Source organism: Solanum stenotomum, chromosome 11 (assembly GCF_019186545.1).
Source record: "Solanum stenotomum isolate F172 chromosome 11, ASM1918654v1, whole genome shotgun sequence".
Lineage (NCBI taxonomy): Eukaryota > Viridiplantae > Streptophyta > Magnoliopsida > Solanales > Solanaceae > Solanum > Solanum stenotomum.
Window position 1 is genome coordinate 43,733,554 of NC_064292.1, and position 18,374 is coordinate 43,751,927.

Consider the following 18,374-nt stretch of genomic DNA (forward strand, 5'->3'; position numbering starts at 1 on the left):
AATCATTTCATATATCCATATGTACTATGTAAATAAAAGATCCTTTTTTCTAAAAAAAATATGTGTGTATGAATCTTTTTTGCCTCTTGAATTTTTTGAAAAATTTGAATATCTTTAAATTAACAACTAGGACTACAAACAATATATATAATTTTTGAAACTTTGGTATTATGTCACTATGTCACCTCCATACTATAGCAAAAGAAAATTGAACACAAGTGGGTCCCACTTACACCAAAAAAAGATTGTTTTCCAACATTTTCATTCTTGTCTTCCTTAATTCATTTAAATGTCCTTTCTCTCTCTATCTCTCTCTCTCCTAAATTTTCTAGCAGGATTTTCCATTTTTTGGATACCCAATTGGGAAATATTAACTGGATTTTTAGCTGGAGGGTTGATTTTAAGATATGCTTCTGATTCATTTGGAGGGTATCTTAATTTGCTTCTTTTTACTGTAAGTTGATGTAAAGTTCAAATCTTTTTCTTTCTTTTTTGCTGATTGTTTAGTGTTTATTGTTTTTTTGAAGTTTATAATCTTGTTATTAGGATCTTTATGTTGTTTTCATCCTTTTAAAGGATGGTTTTAAAGATTTTATCATGTTGATTAGATTGGAATTTTCCTTTTTGTGTTTGTGAATTTTTAATTTTAGGCTATGGCATTGCAAGTTTGTGATTTCTGTGATGTTTGTGACTTGTTTGAATCATCGGAATTGGGTACAAGTTTGGCTACATAGAGATTAATCTGTATTTGTTTGGTATAGCCGACCATAACTTGTTTGGGACTGAGGCGTAGTAGTAGTTCTTGTTGTTGGTTCATAGTAGAGTGGTAAGTTCTTAAATCTAGAAGATTTAATTGGAGTACTTTTTTGATAAATAAAGAAGAATTGTCTTTTTCCTTTTATTCTATTAAGTGACAAACTAATTCTGTCAATCAGTGATTCATGAACAAGTGTTGATATTTGAAAATCCAGCATAGTTTTATCTTTTTAATTTTTTTTAGCTCTTTATGGGAGGCTGTCCATGTGCCCCGTGCGACTTGGGTCAGAACCTAAGTTAGTGATGCTTTCGGCTACTAGACTCTTGCCATCTAGGATGCAGCATTTGGGCTGCTTCACATTTATATGACACAAGTGTTGATATATGAAAATCCAGCATAGTTTTATCTTTTAAGTTTTTTTAGCTCTTTATGGGAGGCTGTCCACGTTCCCCATGCTACTTGGGTTCGCGCCTAAGCTAGTGATGCTTTCGGTTACCGGACTTATGCCATCTAGGGTGCAACATTTGGGCTGCTTCACATTTATATGACTGGGTAGTACAGATGTTTTCTTTTTAACTTTCTCCATGCGTATTATTTTGTGTCTTTTTTATCTTAATCTATCTGCTCTATCTTAGTCAAGGAAATATTTGTCTTTTTTTTTTGATGAAGGGAAATATTTGTCTTTCTTGTAATGTGAGAATGTTTCTTTCTTTCTTTATTTTTTTTTTGAGGCGTTTCGGATATCAAATCCCGATTTATTTCCGTGCTCTTTAATTCATCGATTTTAGTATAGAGGTTTGTGCCAAAAGACAGAAATAGTTACGGTAACTGTTCTCCTAATTATCCTGGAAAAAAAAAAGGAATTGAAGAAGAATATAACTGTTATCCTGTTTGTGGCTGATTGGCATTGTTGTGAGAATACCAAACTGTCATGTTAAAATGTTTTGTTTCTGTCGATTCATTATTTTATGTCATATATATATCACTGTATTACATTTGTGAATGTATTCTTGTTTCTTAGTGGTTATATTTGTTTTTAGGACAACTTAAACTGTTGAGTTTGTTTGGTTTTGGACAACTTAATTTCCCATAGTTTGTCATAAATGGTTTTACTTTTTCAATTCTACTTTCTGGAATTCTGAATTGCTTTTTCATAAGCTGTCTACTGATGCCTATTTAGCATTTGAAACTTAGCCTCTAAAGTACCCTCTCCGACCCATATCTTCATTTTGCAAAATCCGTTTGTTGCAATGCCCATTAATGTAGTAGATCTTTTAGCTACTTATCGTCGTGGAGGAAAATCAGACTATTTAGGGGCAGCTGGAGAGGTAAAACAGTACTCATTATGGAAATTGTCTATTGAAACCGATTAAGTACCCCCACCACATATCTTCTGCAACTTTTAGTTATAACACAATTTAGAAAAGTTAGAAGGTTTTGGAATATCTCCATACAGAGTGTCAAAAACATATATGGTAATGGTTTTATTGATCATCTTAAGTTCAAATATGATTGTTATTTAACATGAATCTAGTTCAATACTTGGCAATTGGGCAGTTGAAAAGGATGCTTTCCCATTACAAGCATGTGCTAACAATGTGGAAATAAACTTTTTCTTTATTTTTCTTATGAAACTTGAAGACAAGAGAACACACGTGATAAATAATAGTGGTAATAAGGTGCAGAAGGGAGCGTAGTAATGGATGATATGTGACCAGTGAGGAGGTGCGCAAAGCTTTTGTAGGTGACGGGAAAGAAAACCATGTGATAATGTTTCATTCATGGTGGGTGGATACGCATGGTGAAATACGGGATGTGGGACGTTCTCCATGCACTTATTATCATTTATAACCATAGGCGGAATCATGATTTGAAGTTTATGGATGCAAGATTCTAGCCCTTTATAAGTTATTGTGCTCTGAAGTAATAATTTGTACCTATTAAATGGATTTCTTAAGACAAATACATGAGTTTGGACCAAAGTTACTGGGTTTGGCTAAACTCGTACCTTGGTCTCTTGCTCCTCCCTGTTTATTACACCCAGGTGGTATTTAGAAATTACATCACTAAAAAAAAATCATTTCTAACTCTCAATTTTTTCTTCAGTATGTTTCTGCTCTATACTTTAAAAGCAAGGACATTCAAAGGTGCATTTTTTCTCGTTAACTGGCCAATGCAAAAGTTCATAGAGATAGCTTCTTAAAAAACTACATATTTGGTTATCGAAATAATGCCAACATGAAGTCATTAAGCTTTTCTCATAGGCTTGGTTGTCTTCATATGAAAGATTTAGGTTGCTGCATCATATAAATCTTTTTTGTTGAGAGGATGGCTCTATTTTTGTTTGTTTAAGTTGCTCACATTATTTTTCTCGGCTGTTGTAAGTTTGCAGGTTTAAGATCTTCCTGGCATCCAATATAATTTGTGTCAATACTGTGGTGCTCAATCAACAAAGTCAAGTGGAAGCATGGAGAAGCTGGAAAGTGGAAATTCCTCTAAGTTTAATGACAGGGATTCTGTACAATTGCGCCAATTATGTGGTGAAATGCCAGATAATGCAATTTTGATGATCAATCCAGCTGCTTCATTACCAAGCATAAACAGCTCTGGCTCATGTTGCAGTATGCTCTGCTTTCTTTATCTCATACTTTGACATATTAGTTACATTTACCACGCCCCTTAAGCCCTATTCTGTGACCTTTCAGGTGACTTTTCTGTTGATGCAAATTCAGATGTGAGGTTAGTTGTAATTAGTTATATCAATATTCTGCTTAGGTAGAGGGTTAAATAAAGGCGCTAATTGTTCTGGTTTGAATAATGAAAAAGCCAACTTATTTAGACTTGGTTCCCCTTTTGGCTTTATTATCAGGGTGTATGTTGATGAATGTAGTACAGACAGCAGTCAAGAGGATTCTAGTTCTGCTATAGGAAGGGATGCAGAACAAACGAGAACTGGTAACTCTGAGGAACCCAAAGATAGTAGAAATGAAAGATATGACGATGATGAGGCTGGAACCTCTTGTAATGATGAATTTGATGCCCAGTTCTGGCTTCCCCCACAACCAGAAGACGATGATGATGATATTGAGGACAGTGTGGCTAATTATGATGACGACGAATGTGTTGATGGCCAGAAATGGGGTAGTACAGCTTCGTTAATCAGCTTTGGTGAAGAAGACTTTGGTAGTTATAAGCATAAAGAGGAACGACAAAAGGCATTACAAGAAGTAATGAACATGAAGCTTAAGGCCTTTGTTAGTGACCACCTTAAATCTTTTGGTATTGCCGCTTCGGTGAAAGAAGGTGATAATTGGGTTGATATAATCACTTCCTTGTCATGGGAGGCTGCTTCTTTTGTGAAGCCTGATTCTACGGAAGGAAAGATGAATCCAGTTGAATATGTGAAGATAAAATGCATTTCAACTGGTTCTCGCAGCCAAAGGTATCACTCTAGCCACCATTTCCTCAACTCTGTTGTATTTCTCCATTTCTCATTCATTCACAGTTCTAGGCATATTAGATATTAGGTAATGTGTATTCAGCAATTCTCCTTTTTATGTGGTGTTTCCTCTGCCATGCTTTCATTAATGTCCACTCTTGCCAATTAAACTCTGTTTTGAAATTCTGAAATTAGAGGACCAAGGGCATTGTAGCAATTTGGCTTCGAAAAGGTTTCCAAATAGTCTGAACTTACCCTAAAAGAGGGGATGATTTGAATTGATTGAGTGTGTTTGGTCTTTGAACCAAATTTATTCTGTAATCATGACTTAGTTTGAAAATAACACCTTTTTGAATTGCTTGACACCATTTGTTTGCGAAAAAAGAGTTTGCTTAAGGAGGTTCATGTGGCTAACAAAAGATGTTAGACAGACATTGTATTCCATATCAACTAATCTTACCCAATTTAAGTTAATCTTCCAAGTTTTAGTTAAGGCATTCCCGCAAAAGTGGAAGTAAGGACTAACTGTTACAACCATATTGAATGAATGGAGAGAATTGAACTTTAACTAATAATTACAAACGGGTGTTTTGATTTTTATAACTTTCAGGTAACTCTAATAATCCTATTCATTATAGATTGAAACTTGAACCCGCAGATTCAATCGGCAAAAAGATTAAATATCATTCATCTGAATCATGCACAATATTACATTTCAATGATAGACAGTTTAAGTTCTATCCAAAACTTCAACTGAGTATTTTTAGTGTTCTCTTAGACTCAAGTTGGCCTTGTTGACTAAGTGGGATTAGATTTTGAAGTTCAGCACCTCCCAATTAATTATGTTTTGGGCCTACGTTTTATTTAACTCTTTCATCAGATTGGATGTGACACATCCAACGCTCTAACCTATATGCGTTGCTAAAGATGAGATCACAAGTGATTAACATCGTGTCCTAGGTTTTTGAACCATCAGGCCTAAGCCTTGTCGGCGCAGTCAAACCTAAAGCTAAAGTCTAAACCAATTAGCTTTTACTTAAGTTTGTAATTCTCTTGAGTGTTTTTTGTATTAGAAGCTCGAAGTTCTTCATTTCTAGTTTCCTTGATTAAGTGAGAAGCCTGAGGTTAGCCTACCTAGGTTCTTTAATACTCCCAATTGAGTTTTCAAGCTGAACTCAACTGGTTTTTAGTTAACTGCATGATCAGTCCAAAGATCAGCCCACCCAGCCCAGCTCAACAGTTCACAACCATAAGCGGTATTCTAACAGATCTGGGTTAGCCATAATAAAGAAAATTATTAATTTTATTAGATACTAAAAAATTATAAAAGAATAAACAAAGAAAGTAAAACTTAGTAAGAATTGGGTGGGTTGAGTTATGACCCGCTTTTTAGCCCATTTCAAGCCAAATCATTTCAGCTCAACTAACTTTGGGTGGGTCAATAACATGTCCATTTTGACCTGCCAAATGCAGCCCAATCCACCCATTTGACACCCCTAGTTTTGTACAAATTGGATACCAGCATGCATTGGGTAATGTAAATACACTGGAGTCGGGAATACATTTATCCAGAGTAGGTTACAATAAAGCAGGAAAGGGAAGAAGCAGACAGGTTGAATATGGACACGATATAGCAGCATCCAAGGGGCATAGGTAAACGTGCTATCCTTCAAGGATCACATGAAGGAGTGAGGGGACATGAGGAGTTCCTGCATGGATGGCAATTTCACTAGAATTTGTCTGAGTATAGTTACGCCTAAGGCTGGGCACCGGACCGGGTTGTACTGGTACCGTTCCGGTCCGGTAGTATTCGGGACAGAATGGGATACATTGAACCGGTACTCGGAACGGGACGGTATCATGATTTGGTACCGGTATACCTGTACCGGTTCATCCCGATTCCGGTCCGGTCCATGAAATTGGATTGGTTTTTTTAATTTTTGTCATTGTTTTATACTTTTATTAGCATTCCTCTTTTGTTTATTTAATTTTTTAAAATTACAAACTTAATTCATCAACTTCAAATAATATAAACCTAAAAACTTTAAAATTTATAAATTTAACAAATTACAAACTTAAGTTATTTAAATTACAAGTTAATAGTTATAAGTTAAAACTTATAAACTTCAAAAGATTCAAATCTTGAAAACTAATAACATAAACTCAAAAACTAAAAAAAAAAAACTTTATTAAACTTAACTTACAAACTTATTAGTAAATTTTTTTAAAAATATTTTAAAAATAAACTTAAGTAAAATTACAAATAAACATTATAAATTTCAAAACTTAAATACTTTATAAACTATTAAACTTAGAAAAATAAAAAAACATTCATATTTTCGTAATTCAAAATAACTCAAAAAAATTATTATTTTTTGAAATAGCTATATGTGCCGTTCCGTTTATCCCATCCCGTCCCATTCTGGTCCGTTCTGGTTCTATCCCGGTATATAGTGGGACGGGGCGGAACTGAGTTTCCATCCTGATAATTCCGGTCCGGTTCATCCCGGTACGGGTCAAAAACCCGTTCAAACCATTCCGGTACCGGTTCATTCCGGTCCAGGGCCCAACCTTAGTTACGCCCATTATTTGGGATGCGTGTGAAGGCAAATGTTAACTTTCTCATCCACAGGACTTCTAGGAAGCAAGAGCCTCATTCATCGATGTAGATCAACTCTTGATTTGATAGCCATGATTAGTTTTGTGTAATCAAATGATCCAAGTTTAATCCCTCTCTAACCTTCTGGATTCTATCAAACTGGGCATCGACCTTAGCTTTTGTTTTACGCCTTGGATTAAGTCATTTTCTTGGCCTTTAGACTGACATAGCCTTTTCCAGTTTGGCTACCTTCTTACCTTTGTGTTCTCTTCTTGTTTGGGTTTTTTCTTTACATTGTTCTGCTTTGGGCTTCTTGTTTTGATTCTGTTACCTTCTTTTTAGATTATCTGTTGGTTTTTCTTCTACTTTTTAAAATAACTACAAGTCTACAACAACAACAGTTAAAATGATGCATTCATTGATATGATGATAATAATAATGTCACAACTTTAATAAAGATATAATAACAACAACAACATACCCAGTGTAATCTCACAAGTGGGGTCAATGATATAACAATATAAAATAAAATAATAAAAGAAAGGAAAATTAGAGTAAAAGATAAAATAAGAGGAGTGTGATAAGATAGCCAAACAAAATAAAAGGAGATCCATGCTTATAGGAACGGACAGAATTGGTGTCTAATCTATGTCTTTGAGTAATTCATTCAATTTTAGTTATTTCTTCAATCACAAAAAGATCATCTCCTCAGTTGAATGGCCCGAAGAAGTTTGAATTGGGAACCTCTTCTTTACCCACCATTCATTACATTTTGAGTGATAGTTCTTCAAAAGTCATAATTCTTGTAAGATCTTACACATATCACTTATCGACTAGTATTTTAATAACCCTTTTTTTGTTCTTGCAAGTCTTGCAGCCATATCAAACAGTAGCTTTAAGTCTAATTCAGGGTCGACTCGGTCTGTAACATGCAGTCTGGTTATAAAATTTACAACTTATGTGCTTGTTCAGACTAAGACTTTGGGATGGATGGACCACTAAATTCTCCAGGCTTACCGGATATCTTTGTGTTTTGTAGTCGTTTTGTCAGAGGCTTGGTCTTTAAAAAGCATGCTGCGCACAAACACATGCCAACCAAGTACGATAAACCTAGGTTGCTGTTGATCGAGGGTGCACTAGGGCTCTCCAGAAAAAGTGAGTTGTCATCATTCGAGGAGTCTGTGCAACAGGTAAACAACAAATCCGTGGGTGTGTCACATTACCAAAATGAGCACATTCTTTGACTAGTGATTGTCTGTTTTTGTTTGTTTATGATAACAGGAGAAAGATAGTGTGAAATCTATCCTCGATATGATAGAAAGGTACCAACCAAATGTAGTTTTAGTGGAGAATGCTGTTTCTCGTGACATACAGGAGTCTATTTTAAAGAAAGGAGTCACCTTAGTCTTTGATATGAAACAACATCGCTTGGAGAAAGTTGCACGTTGCACAGGTTCATTGTCTGCTGATATATTGGTTAGCCGAAAGCTCAGGCAGTGTGACTCCTTTCATTTTGAAAAGTTTGCAGAAGAACATTCTGCTTCTGGAGATGCTGGGAAAAAGCCTAGCAAAACATTGATGTTTATTGAGGGCTGTCCTACTCATCTGGGATGTACAGTGAGTGTATTTGCTTATTGTCTGTTTTCTTCATTGATGTTATCTAATGTGTTACGGATAGTCGGTTCATGCGACAAACTGTTAGGTTGCTCATGAACAATATAAGTTGGAATAAGATTTATCTTTCTCCAGTGCCCTACAAAAAGTATAAGATATTGCATTGTGGACCTTTCAAATCTTCGCTCTGCTGTGCTTATTAGCCATATTATCAAATTCCTTGTGACAGCTATCTTGAGATTGATGACATGGCATAACTTATCAAAAATAAGGATTGATCCCATGTCATATACAAGATAGGCACAGAGCTTGTGTAACCAAAATAATTGGTTTATCATAATAAGCTTGTGTAACTAGAATAATTGGTTATCATCAATGTCTTAAAATAGATTGCTTTTATATGATTAGAGTTCATTTTGAAGGAGGTGGTTATGCACTGATAACCAAGAATTCTGAATTTCACTTGGGCGTTATGACTCTTCGAAAAATTAAAGACAGTTTGTTACATCATTGTATATTTTTATAGCAACACTTTGTCCACATAAACACTCAACAATTGCTGAAGCTGTTACATTTACGAGTCCCCATTGGATGCCAGACTTTGACTGATGTTTTCCTTTCCTCTATGCCTTGTTGAGTAAAACTCCAAACTATTTCTTAATTTACGAATTTTCAGAAGATTTTGAAATTATAACACTACTTGTGAAGTTTATTTCTTAACTAAGTGATTTTGCTATTGTATATGGAGTTACCTTTTTCTGGTTCTGCCTGTATGACTAACCCATACGAGCATCAATGACAATGATAAATTGCTCAACGAGCAATTGGACAAAATGCTGCTGAATTAGTATATTCACGTCCCATGGATTGTCTACTCGGTGTTTCCTTATCCTCAGTGTTTTAGAAGGCTGTTTTGGGACTCACCCTGTGGCTCACCCCGGGAGGGGCACCGGCAAAACACCTCGAGGATCACATGTGGGGCTTAGTTCTGTGAGGCTTACACCCTAAACACGCCTAACGCCCAATGCTCGGGTGTCCCCCTGACAATTCTTACACAAGTTATATGTCAAATTCCTTAGTCAATACTATTGATCCTCATAATTCCTTAATAAATGAATGATGCTTAGTAGTTTTTTTCATCTACAGAAATAAGAAAATTGAGAGTAACTCAAATAACAGGTCATAGTATTGCCTATTTACTATTTTAGAACGCCGTGAGGATGAATATCATTTAACATTTATGTTTTAAAATACATAGACGAATGTTACATATTCACTTGTCATTGGTCTTTGTTAAAGAATGACAAAAAGTCCCACATTGGTGGCTAATGAGATGGGTGAACTCTTTATAAGGCTTGGGCAATCCTCCTCCCTTTGAGCTAGCTTTTGGGGTGTGAGTTAGGCCTAAGACCTAATTTAACAGTCTTCATGTTTTTGTCCTATGTCTCAAGATTATCATATTTCATTATTTGAAAATATTTTGCCTTTATTCATGAAGGAGTGATGTTTCAATTATAATAGTAATAGTTGATTGATTATTTCTTTTAAGGAGGTAAATTGCATAGTATAATAGTAATATATTTTGAGAAATTGTGATTCTTTTATTGTTTAAAAGTTAAGATTTTAGAGTTGATTTGCATCTTGTAATAGCTTTTGTATCATTGCGTTATTTCCACTTGTACAATGTTGTTAGAAGTTTTGTTTTCTGAGTTTCTTTAATCATGTTTTAAAATTATTAATGTATTTTGCAAATCAAAAATTATTAATGTATTTTTTTTATTAATTTTTGTGTTATTGTACTATTTTACTATATTAAAAATTAAAGATCCATGGGACTTATGCCTCGCCCCGTGCCAAGTAAAATGCTCTGCACGCCCCCGCCATTTAAAACACTGCTTGTCCCTTCTCCACTACATCTGGAGGTATTTAGTTGTTCTCCACTGAATGTTAATTTTTTGTGCAGATTTTGTTAATGGGATCGAACAGTGATGAATTGAAGAAGATTAAACATGTAGTCAAAGATGCAATCATCGTGGCGTACAATTTAATCCTAGAGACTTCGTTCCTTCTGGATCAAAAAGCAATGTTCTCAACTCTACCTCTTAGCCAGGAGGTGAATCTAACACTTGGTAACGAAACACCATCTGTTAGTGATGGGCAAGGAATTATCTCTAATGCTGAGGAGCATGTCGGTGAAATCAGTTCATCTGGTACAGTTGATATTCCAATATCCAATGGCTTCCATGAAGAAATAAGTCATAAGTTAGACGCAGAAAGCGAATCTCTACAATATGAGCCATACAACCCAGTCGTTCTCTCTGGATTATCATCTATCTCATCCTCTGTCAGAAGGATTATGGGGAATAAATTTCCTCTCTTCTCCACCTCTCATCAATCCATGTCCTCGTATTTCAGTCTTAATGGAACCACGAAAAATGATCAGGTGCAAGCTGATGTTCAAGTTTCTAATGTGCCTGATTTAATACACAGTGATGCAGAACAAAAGACAAGTTTTGATGGCGTGAAGGCCCCTGAAAAGGAGCAGCATCATACTCCACTTGTGAGCCAGGTAGAATCTTTGGAATTAGAGGGATCTGGTGAAAAGCTTGAAGACCAAGAACATATGAAGGATAATGTGGCATCGTTATTGGATTCTGAGAGTATTTTGGTTCTGATGTCCTGTCGGAATGCTTCAAAAGGGACTATGTGTAAGCATAGTCATTTTTCTCGGATCAAGTTCTATCAAGATTTTGATATTCCCCTTGAAAAGTTTTTGCAGGATAATTTGCTAAACCAGGTGCATATACTCAATTTTCTCCACTTGAAACTCTTTCTTTGCATTAAGGTCCTTTCAGTTAAATTCACCAAATCTATTAGAATGATATCACTCATTTGCAGAGTACATCATTTGATGTGGCTTTACTAATCTAAATGTATCCGATAGAATTTACTAATCTAAATGTACATTTTTTCGTTGCATCAATTGTGTCTTTTCTCTACCTGGCAACATTTGTTTGTGTTTTAAAGAAGCTCGGTTGTGCAGAAGGAGTGCAAGACGTGTGGTGAATCCCCTGAAGCTCACATTTTTCATTATGCGCATCACAACAAGCTCCTTACGATTCAAGTCCGGTGTCTTCCCATGGACAAGGGCTTGCGAGGTGAACATGAAGGCAAACTTTGGATGTGGAGTCGTTGCTGTAAATGCAAATCCCAGAATGGAAGCTCATTTTCCACTAAAAGAGTGTTAATATCTACTGGCTCCCGTGGGTTTTCTTTTGGAAAATTTTTGGAGCTCAGTTTCTCAAATTCCCCTTTCTTTAGTGGACTGTCTGCATGTGGTCACTCCTTTGATAAGGATTTCCTCTACTTCTTTGGGTATGAACGTGTAGCATAGTTCTATTTTCAGTTCTTGTGAAGTAGTTTGTAATTTTAATACATTTGTATCCAGTGGCTATTACCCATCGGCAGCTGCTCTTTCTGTCCCACTTTTTCCCTTTGACATGGCAACATTACTTTTTGTGTTAATCATCAAAGCTGTTTCCTATGAGTTAAATAGCCATGCTGGGGCATGAGAGGATCTATATGCTCTCCCCTCTCTGAAGATTGGAAACAGCCTCTCTACCTCCAAGAGGTAGGGGTAAGGCCTGCATAGACTCTACCCTCCCCAGATTCCACTTTGTGGGATTTCACTGGGTATGTTGTTGTTGTTGTTGTGTCTGTCCTCCCTGAAGATATTCATGTCATCTGTAAACGCGTGCAGATTAGGGCGAATGGTTGCAATGTTCAAGTACTCTACTATTACTACTTATTCCGTGTTTCTTCCTCCCAAGAAGCTGGAATTTAGCAGTTCCATCAAAGGAGAATTTCTTAAGCAGGAGTTCAGTGATGTATGTGCTCTTACAAGTGTTCCATTTTGTTTTTGTGTACCCATTCTTTTATATATTTGGCTGTACATGTACTCTTCATATTGACCTAGGATTTCTTTTGTTGCTTACACCAGGTGTACTTGAAAGGGATTATGATGTTTATTGATGTAGAAAAAGCTCTGAAGGCAGTAGAGTCTCATGTTGGAACAGTGCTAAATCTTCAAGGATCAATTATGAAATTTTCTGAAATTGAAAACATGTTGAAGGAAGAGAGATCTCAGTTTGAGGTTAGTTCCTTTCTGCAACCTTCTAGGACTACTTGTTTGTATGAACCATGTTGGATTGAGGCATTGTTTTAGTGGTATGAGGTATCTCAGAGGGATCTCAGCATGAAGTTAGTTCCTTTTCTGCTACTGTTCTAGGATTACACGTTCCGATAGGATTTAACTTGACCGACCATGGTGGATTTATCTATCATAATTGAGTCACTAAAATTTGGAGACATTATGTTTTTTCTCAACAATGGTGGATTTGTGTGTCATCATTGTGACTCTATGTTCCCCTGGGATGTTTGTCCCATAGCATAATTAGTTTCCTAGCTTCCTCGCAAGAGTTTGTTCACTTTTTTATGTGAACGATTTTGATATTGATGTTGATGCAATGTGTAGGATGTGTTAGGGTACAATAATGTTCATGTATTCTCAAATATGTAAACATGCTAGTAACAAGCAGAGGCGAATCCGGGATCTGAAGATAGGGGGGCACCACTAAGAGTGGCCTCAAGGGTAAGACTAGGAGTGGTTAAGGGTAAGGTTAGCAAATCTCCCTGCTTAGGCCTCCAATATTTTGAGGCCCCAATAAATTTTAATAGTGAATTTTATTATTTTATTTCACTTTAACCAATATTGAACATTATAATTTAAAAAATTTTAAAAATTAAAAGAAGAACAATCAACTTTTTATCAAGAATATTTTAGAATTTTGAATAAATAACTCAAACCATCTCGAATATGAGCCCTTAAACCATGCCTTACAAAATCGACGCATTTTCGTTCCGAATCTAGTTTGAGGATATTCATTATCATTAATATCCGGTTGACAAGGCCCTTGTTGAATATAGTGTCTTCTCTCACTTCATCTCGTATTTTGTGGCTATATTTATCAAAGGATATTCTTTCTCCAAGATCCAGTTTAAGTGATTGCAAATCAAACTCATCTATAAAACACGAAGAATTGTCTCTAAAACTAGCACTTGGTTGAGAAGAATTATGTTTCGTCAAAAATCTATCCATTTCAAATCAGAAGAATCAACAACAAATTCTTACGAAAAAAAAAAAATACGCTTGTAAAGAAGAGCTTACCAATGTATGCGAGATAATGGGGGTAGGACTTCAATTATGCAGTGAAGAATACTTGTAAGTTGTAGATTTTGTAGCATTCTTATATTTTGTTTAGAATTGTGTTAGGGCTTTTATTTGTTTTTAATTTCAATTAAGAAAGGAATGGACCAGATGAGATGGCAAAAAAAGGTGGTTAAGAAAGGNATTTTGAGGCCCCAATAAATTTTAATAGTGAATTTTATTATTTTATTTCACTTTAACCAATATTGAACATTATAATTTAAAAAATTTTAAAAATTAAAAGAAGAACAATCAACTTTTTATCAAGAATATTTTAGAATTTTGAATAAATAACTCAAACCATCTCGAATATGAGCCCTTAAACCATGCCTTACAAAATCGATGCATTTTCGTTCCGAATCTAGTTTGAGGATATTCATTATCATTAATATCTGGTTGACAAGGCCCTTGTTGAATATAGTGTCTTCTCACTTCATCTCGTTTTCTATGGCTATATTTATCAAAGGATATTCTTTCTCCAAGATCCGGTTAAGTGATTGCAAATCAAACTCATCTATAAAACGCGAAGAATTGTCTCTAAAACTAGTTATGTTTCGTCAAAAATCTATCCATTTCAAATTAGAAGAATCAACAACAAATTCTTACAAAAAAAAATTACGCTTGTAAAGAAGAGCTTACCAATGTATGCGAGATAATGGGGGTAGGACTTCAATTATGCAATGAAGAATACTTGTAAGTTGTAGATTTTCTAGCATTCTTATATTTTGTTTAGAATTGTGTTAGGGCTTTTATTTGTTTTTAATTTCAATTAAGAAAGGAATGGGCCAGATGAGATGGCAAAAAAAGGTGGTTAAGAAAGGGGGCGGGGCCAATGAGGTGGCAAAAACGAGTTTTAACAAAAAACAATTTTTTAAAAAGGTTAATTGTAAAGAAAAAACTGATTTTAAAGTTAAAGAAAAAAGCCTTTCGCGGGATTCGAACTCGCACGGTCGCTGTTTGAAATGGCAACTTTGACCAGTGCGCCCAGGCAAGTTTTTGTTATATTTTATCAACTATCTATACGTATATATATATACGGATTTTTTTTAAAAGTTACCGAGTGCACCTGCACCCTCACGGGTGCATGTAGGTCCACCTCTGGTAACAAGAGTAGTTATGTTGTTGATTTTTTGGTGCAGTCCATTTAGGATGTGGAGTCTAGAATTGTCAAATTAATATCGAATTCATAAATAATAAATCAATATATGAATTTTAGAGAAAGAAGCACTTGTTTTGTGCTTTCCCTTCAAGCGCAACTCAAGTACCACATGAGCAATGTGAAGTGCTTGTATTATGCCTTGCTTCAAGGGCAACTCAAGTGTGTCTTAAACAGCAGTTAGCTGAATATTTTGTGTGTTTTCTCATTGTGCTGCTCTTAGGTTTTTGATTCAGACATTTAAAATAGCTATATCTAAACCTCTTTTTTCTTTGTCTCATATATTTATGTGGACTCAATATCAGGTTGACGTACAAAATGTCATCGAAGATGGGATTCAGGATGTCATGGTATATAAACTTTTAAGTTTGAATAGAATACGACTAGTTCTTCTGCTTGAGTCGTGTGTGTGGGATCGTCGTCTTCATTCATTGCTATCTTCTTATTATATGGATGGTGATTCCAAAGCCATTAACCCAAAGCAATCAACACTGCCAGATATTGAACCTATTAGCCAGAAGGAGCTACTAGGAAAGAACAGTGGTGAAGGAGATGCTAATGGGGCAGAAGCAAATCTGAGAGGAGGTGACGAAGCTTTGGAAGATTGTCATGATCTCAATATTGAGTTCGCTGCGGATTCTTCTGCAGAGGAAAACAATGGGACAGAAGCTATTAAAGAATATTTGAACCATAATTGTGATGTGAAATTGAATTTGGTATCTACCGAAGCAAATGGTTCTCTGATTGTTGAAATCCCTGTTGAAGCTAGTGTTGGTGGGTTTAGAGAACAAAATGGATCACTGAATTCGTCTGCTTTTACTGAAGTTACTGAGTTATCAACTGCAGCAAAAACAACTGGAAATGGATCATCCATCGAGGATCCTTCAGGGAAATTTGAATGCTTACACTCTGGTGATGAAAATAATCTACAATCCAATCTTCCTTCACCTACGCATTTGCAGTTGGAAAAACCAAGTCTTTCTAGCACTAATGGGAGGAGTGCCAGTGATTCTATGGATCCTCAAAGGAGTAAATCCCTTGCCTCAATATTGTCCAATATTGAGAATGATAAGGGGTGGTGGGCACCATTTCCTGAAATTCGGCATGAATACATGAAGGATCTGCAGAGAGGATACCTGCCAAAATTAGGATCCATCACAACCCATGCTGAAGAAACTACAGCTTATAAACTTGTTATTGATGAGGGTGCAAGGCTGCACATTCCCCTTGGAAATGACAAGTACATTGTGTCTGATTATGAAGATGAATTTTCTAGCATCATCGCTTGCGCTTTAGCATCGCTGAAGGATTTACCAATTGTGGGTGAAGATCTTAGAGATGATGGAAGAAAAGATAGAGGAATTGATGATAAGGCACATGAAAGTTCTCAAGGCATAATGAGATTATTCTCACTGGCTCCTCCTCATTTCTCTTCAAGTAGCTCTTTGGATCTAGAAGGGATCCACTCTACCCAAGTTTCAGAACAAACACGTTCATCGAGTATGAATGGGTTAGATATGTTAAATTCTTTGGTTTCTTTTTCTACTCTTCATCCTGAAGTCTCTATGGGTTCTGGGAAATTGCCTGGGAAGCGTAAATACTCAGTTATATGTCTCTACGGTAGCGAGTTTTCTCATTTGCGAGGTCGATGTTGCCCATCTGAAGTTGATTATATTGCTTCACTAAGTAGGTGTAGGAAGTGGGATGCTAAAGGTGGGAAAAGTAAATCCTTGTTTGCCAAAACTCTTGACGACCGTTTCATCATCAAGGAAATACAGAGAATCGAATTTGAATCGTTCTTGAAGTTTGGTCCTAATTATTTTGAGTACATGGAACAGTGCTACAAGAAGGGAAATCAGACCTGCCTTGCAAAAGTTCTTGGCATTTATCAGGTTTATTAACTAACTATAAACTTCATTTCTGCCTATTAGCACAGAACTGATTTAAAACTTGCCAACACAGTACACATGCTCTTTTGGACTTTGGTCTCAGTATTTGTATATTGCAGGTCATTGTAAGGCCAACAAAAAGTGGGAAAGAGACGAGGCATGATCTCATGGTGATGGAGAACCTTTCATTTGGAAGAAATATTACTAGGCAGTATGATCTAAAAGGAGCTCTGCATGCTCGATTTAATTCAGCTGGCAGTACTGACGGAGATGTTCTTTTGGACCAAAATTTTGTGAATGACATGAAAATCTCTCCTTTGTATATTGGCACAAGATCAAAGAGGAACTTGCAACGAGCTGTATGGAATGACTGTGGTTTCCTCAATGTAAGTTTTGCATAAACTCCTACTGATGAATTACCTGTAGCTCACATTAAGTAAATCCTAAGTAGTGCTAAAAAGCATGTGACTTCTTCTTATGATAAGCATGCACTCCTACAATTTATGGCTTAGCTTCTAAACTGGTACATTTTCTGAATAACAGTCGGTCAATGTGATGGACTACTCCCTACTTGTTGGAGTGGATACTCAGCGCCGTGAACTTGTTTGTGGCATAATTGACTATCTCAGGCAGTATACATGGGATAAGCAAATTGAGAATTGGGTCAAATCCTCGCTTGTGGTTCCCAAGAATCAGCTTCCTACTGTTCTCTCTCCGAGGGAGTATAAAAAGAGATTTAGAAAGTTTATCGACACACATTTCCTAAGTGTTCCAGAAAATTGGTGCTCTCAAAGACCTTCAAATCCTTGCATACTTTGTAGCACAGCAGGTACTAACGCACCCCCTGAGTCGAAGTCTGAAGATGCCAACTCTAAAGGTCAAGAGGAGCACAGACATGAGTCCTCTGGCACTCAATCAACTGCTCATGGAAACCAAAATGATATTTCTGCCTGAGTTCTTGTTTTTTTTTCCTTCCTTCTTGGTGGTTCATTTGTTTTCCCTATATAGTATCTAGTCATTAATTTGTGTACATAGCTGCTCGGACCCCCATTGTCCAAGCACCTAGATATATATATATATATATACACACACCCTATCTCATTTCTGCGATTTTTTATAGCAAATTTATGGGGATGGTTTCATTCTTTTAAGGCCATTTTAGGTTTGAATATATCAAGTCTATTGTTTAAAAATTGTAAAAAAACTCTCCCTGGTGCAGTTAACAGCTGCTCAAGCTTTTATAGTATTTGCTGTAAGATGTTATTCATATAGTGGTATAAATACATTGCTCTCTTTTGCTGAGACCCTAAAGTTTCAATGCTTCCTCTCTTGGGTTATTCCTTCAAGTATTTTGCTTCTCTCACTCTCTTTATATATATGTGTGTGTGTGTTATTTTGGCATGGCAGAAGCCAGGGGCGGCTCTTGCTTAGAAAAATTTAGGCACATGCCTTAGGCCCCAATTTTGGGAGGCCTCAAATTTTTACCAAGAACAAATTATGTGTTTTTATTTTTATAAAAATAATAATTATTTATAATAAATTATTTTATAATCCTTAACTCCACTCAAATAGAAGAAATCAAGAAAACGTTGTTTTGTCTTATTACATTTCTACATTCACATTATTTATTTATTCTAAAACTCCTTTTTCNAGC

The 18,374-nt window shown here is 35.9% G+C and overlaps 1 protein-coding gene across 4 annotated transcripts; it reads left to right on the plus strand.

Moving 5' to 3' along the window:
• Nucleotides 1-284: 284 nt before the first annotated feature.
• LOC125843573 (putative 1-phosphatidylinositol-3-phosphate 5-kinase FAB1D) lies at nucleotides 285-17,913 on the plus strand. Of its 4 annotated transcripts, none has more exons than XM_049522699.1 (13): nucleotides 285-454; nucleotides 3,143-3,378; nucleotides 3,463-3,496; nucleotides 3,627-4,199; nucleotides 7,835-7,985; nucleotides 8,077-8,412; nucleotides 10,373-11,206; nucleotides 11,453-11,784; nucleotides 12,170-12,296; nucleotides 12,410-12,562; nucleotides 15,137-16,723; nucleotides 16,840-17,106; nucleotides 17,264-17,913. In XM_049522699.1, the coding sequence occupies exons 2-13, from the start codon at nucleotides 3,225-3,227 to the stop codon at nucleotides 17,672-17,674; spliced, it is 4,959 nt and encodes a 1,652-aa protein (XP_049378656.1). In that variant the 5' UTR covers nucleotides 285-454; nucleotides 3,143-3,224; the 3' UTR covers nucleotides 17,675-17,913. The 4 variants fall into 4 exon arrangements, with proteins under 4 accessions (XP_049378656.1, XP_049378660.1, XP_049378659.1 ...); XM_049522703.1 differs by having other exon boundaries at nucleotides 289-464; nucleotides 3,150-3,378; XM_049522702.1 differs by having other exon boundaries at nucleotides 292-464.
• The last annotated feature ends 461 nt before the right edge of the window (nucleotides 17,914-18,374 follow it).

What these genes read in the sequence shown, in the direction of transcription:
- LOC125843573 (XM_049522699.1), top strand. Translation starts at nt 3,225, where the DNA reads ATGGAGAAGCTGGAAAGTGGAAATTCCTCTAAGTTTAATGACAGGGAT. An exon ending in TCGAGGAGTCTGTGCAACAG is followed by an intron (nt 7,986 to 8,076) that starts GTAAACAACAAA and finishes TTATGATAACAG; the next exon opens with GAGAAAGATAGTGTGAAATC. An exon ending in GATTTCCTCTACTTCTTTGG is followed by an intron (nt 11,785 to 12,169) that starts GTATGAACGTGT and finishes AAACGCGTGCAG; the next exon opens with ATTAGGGCGAATGGTTGCAA.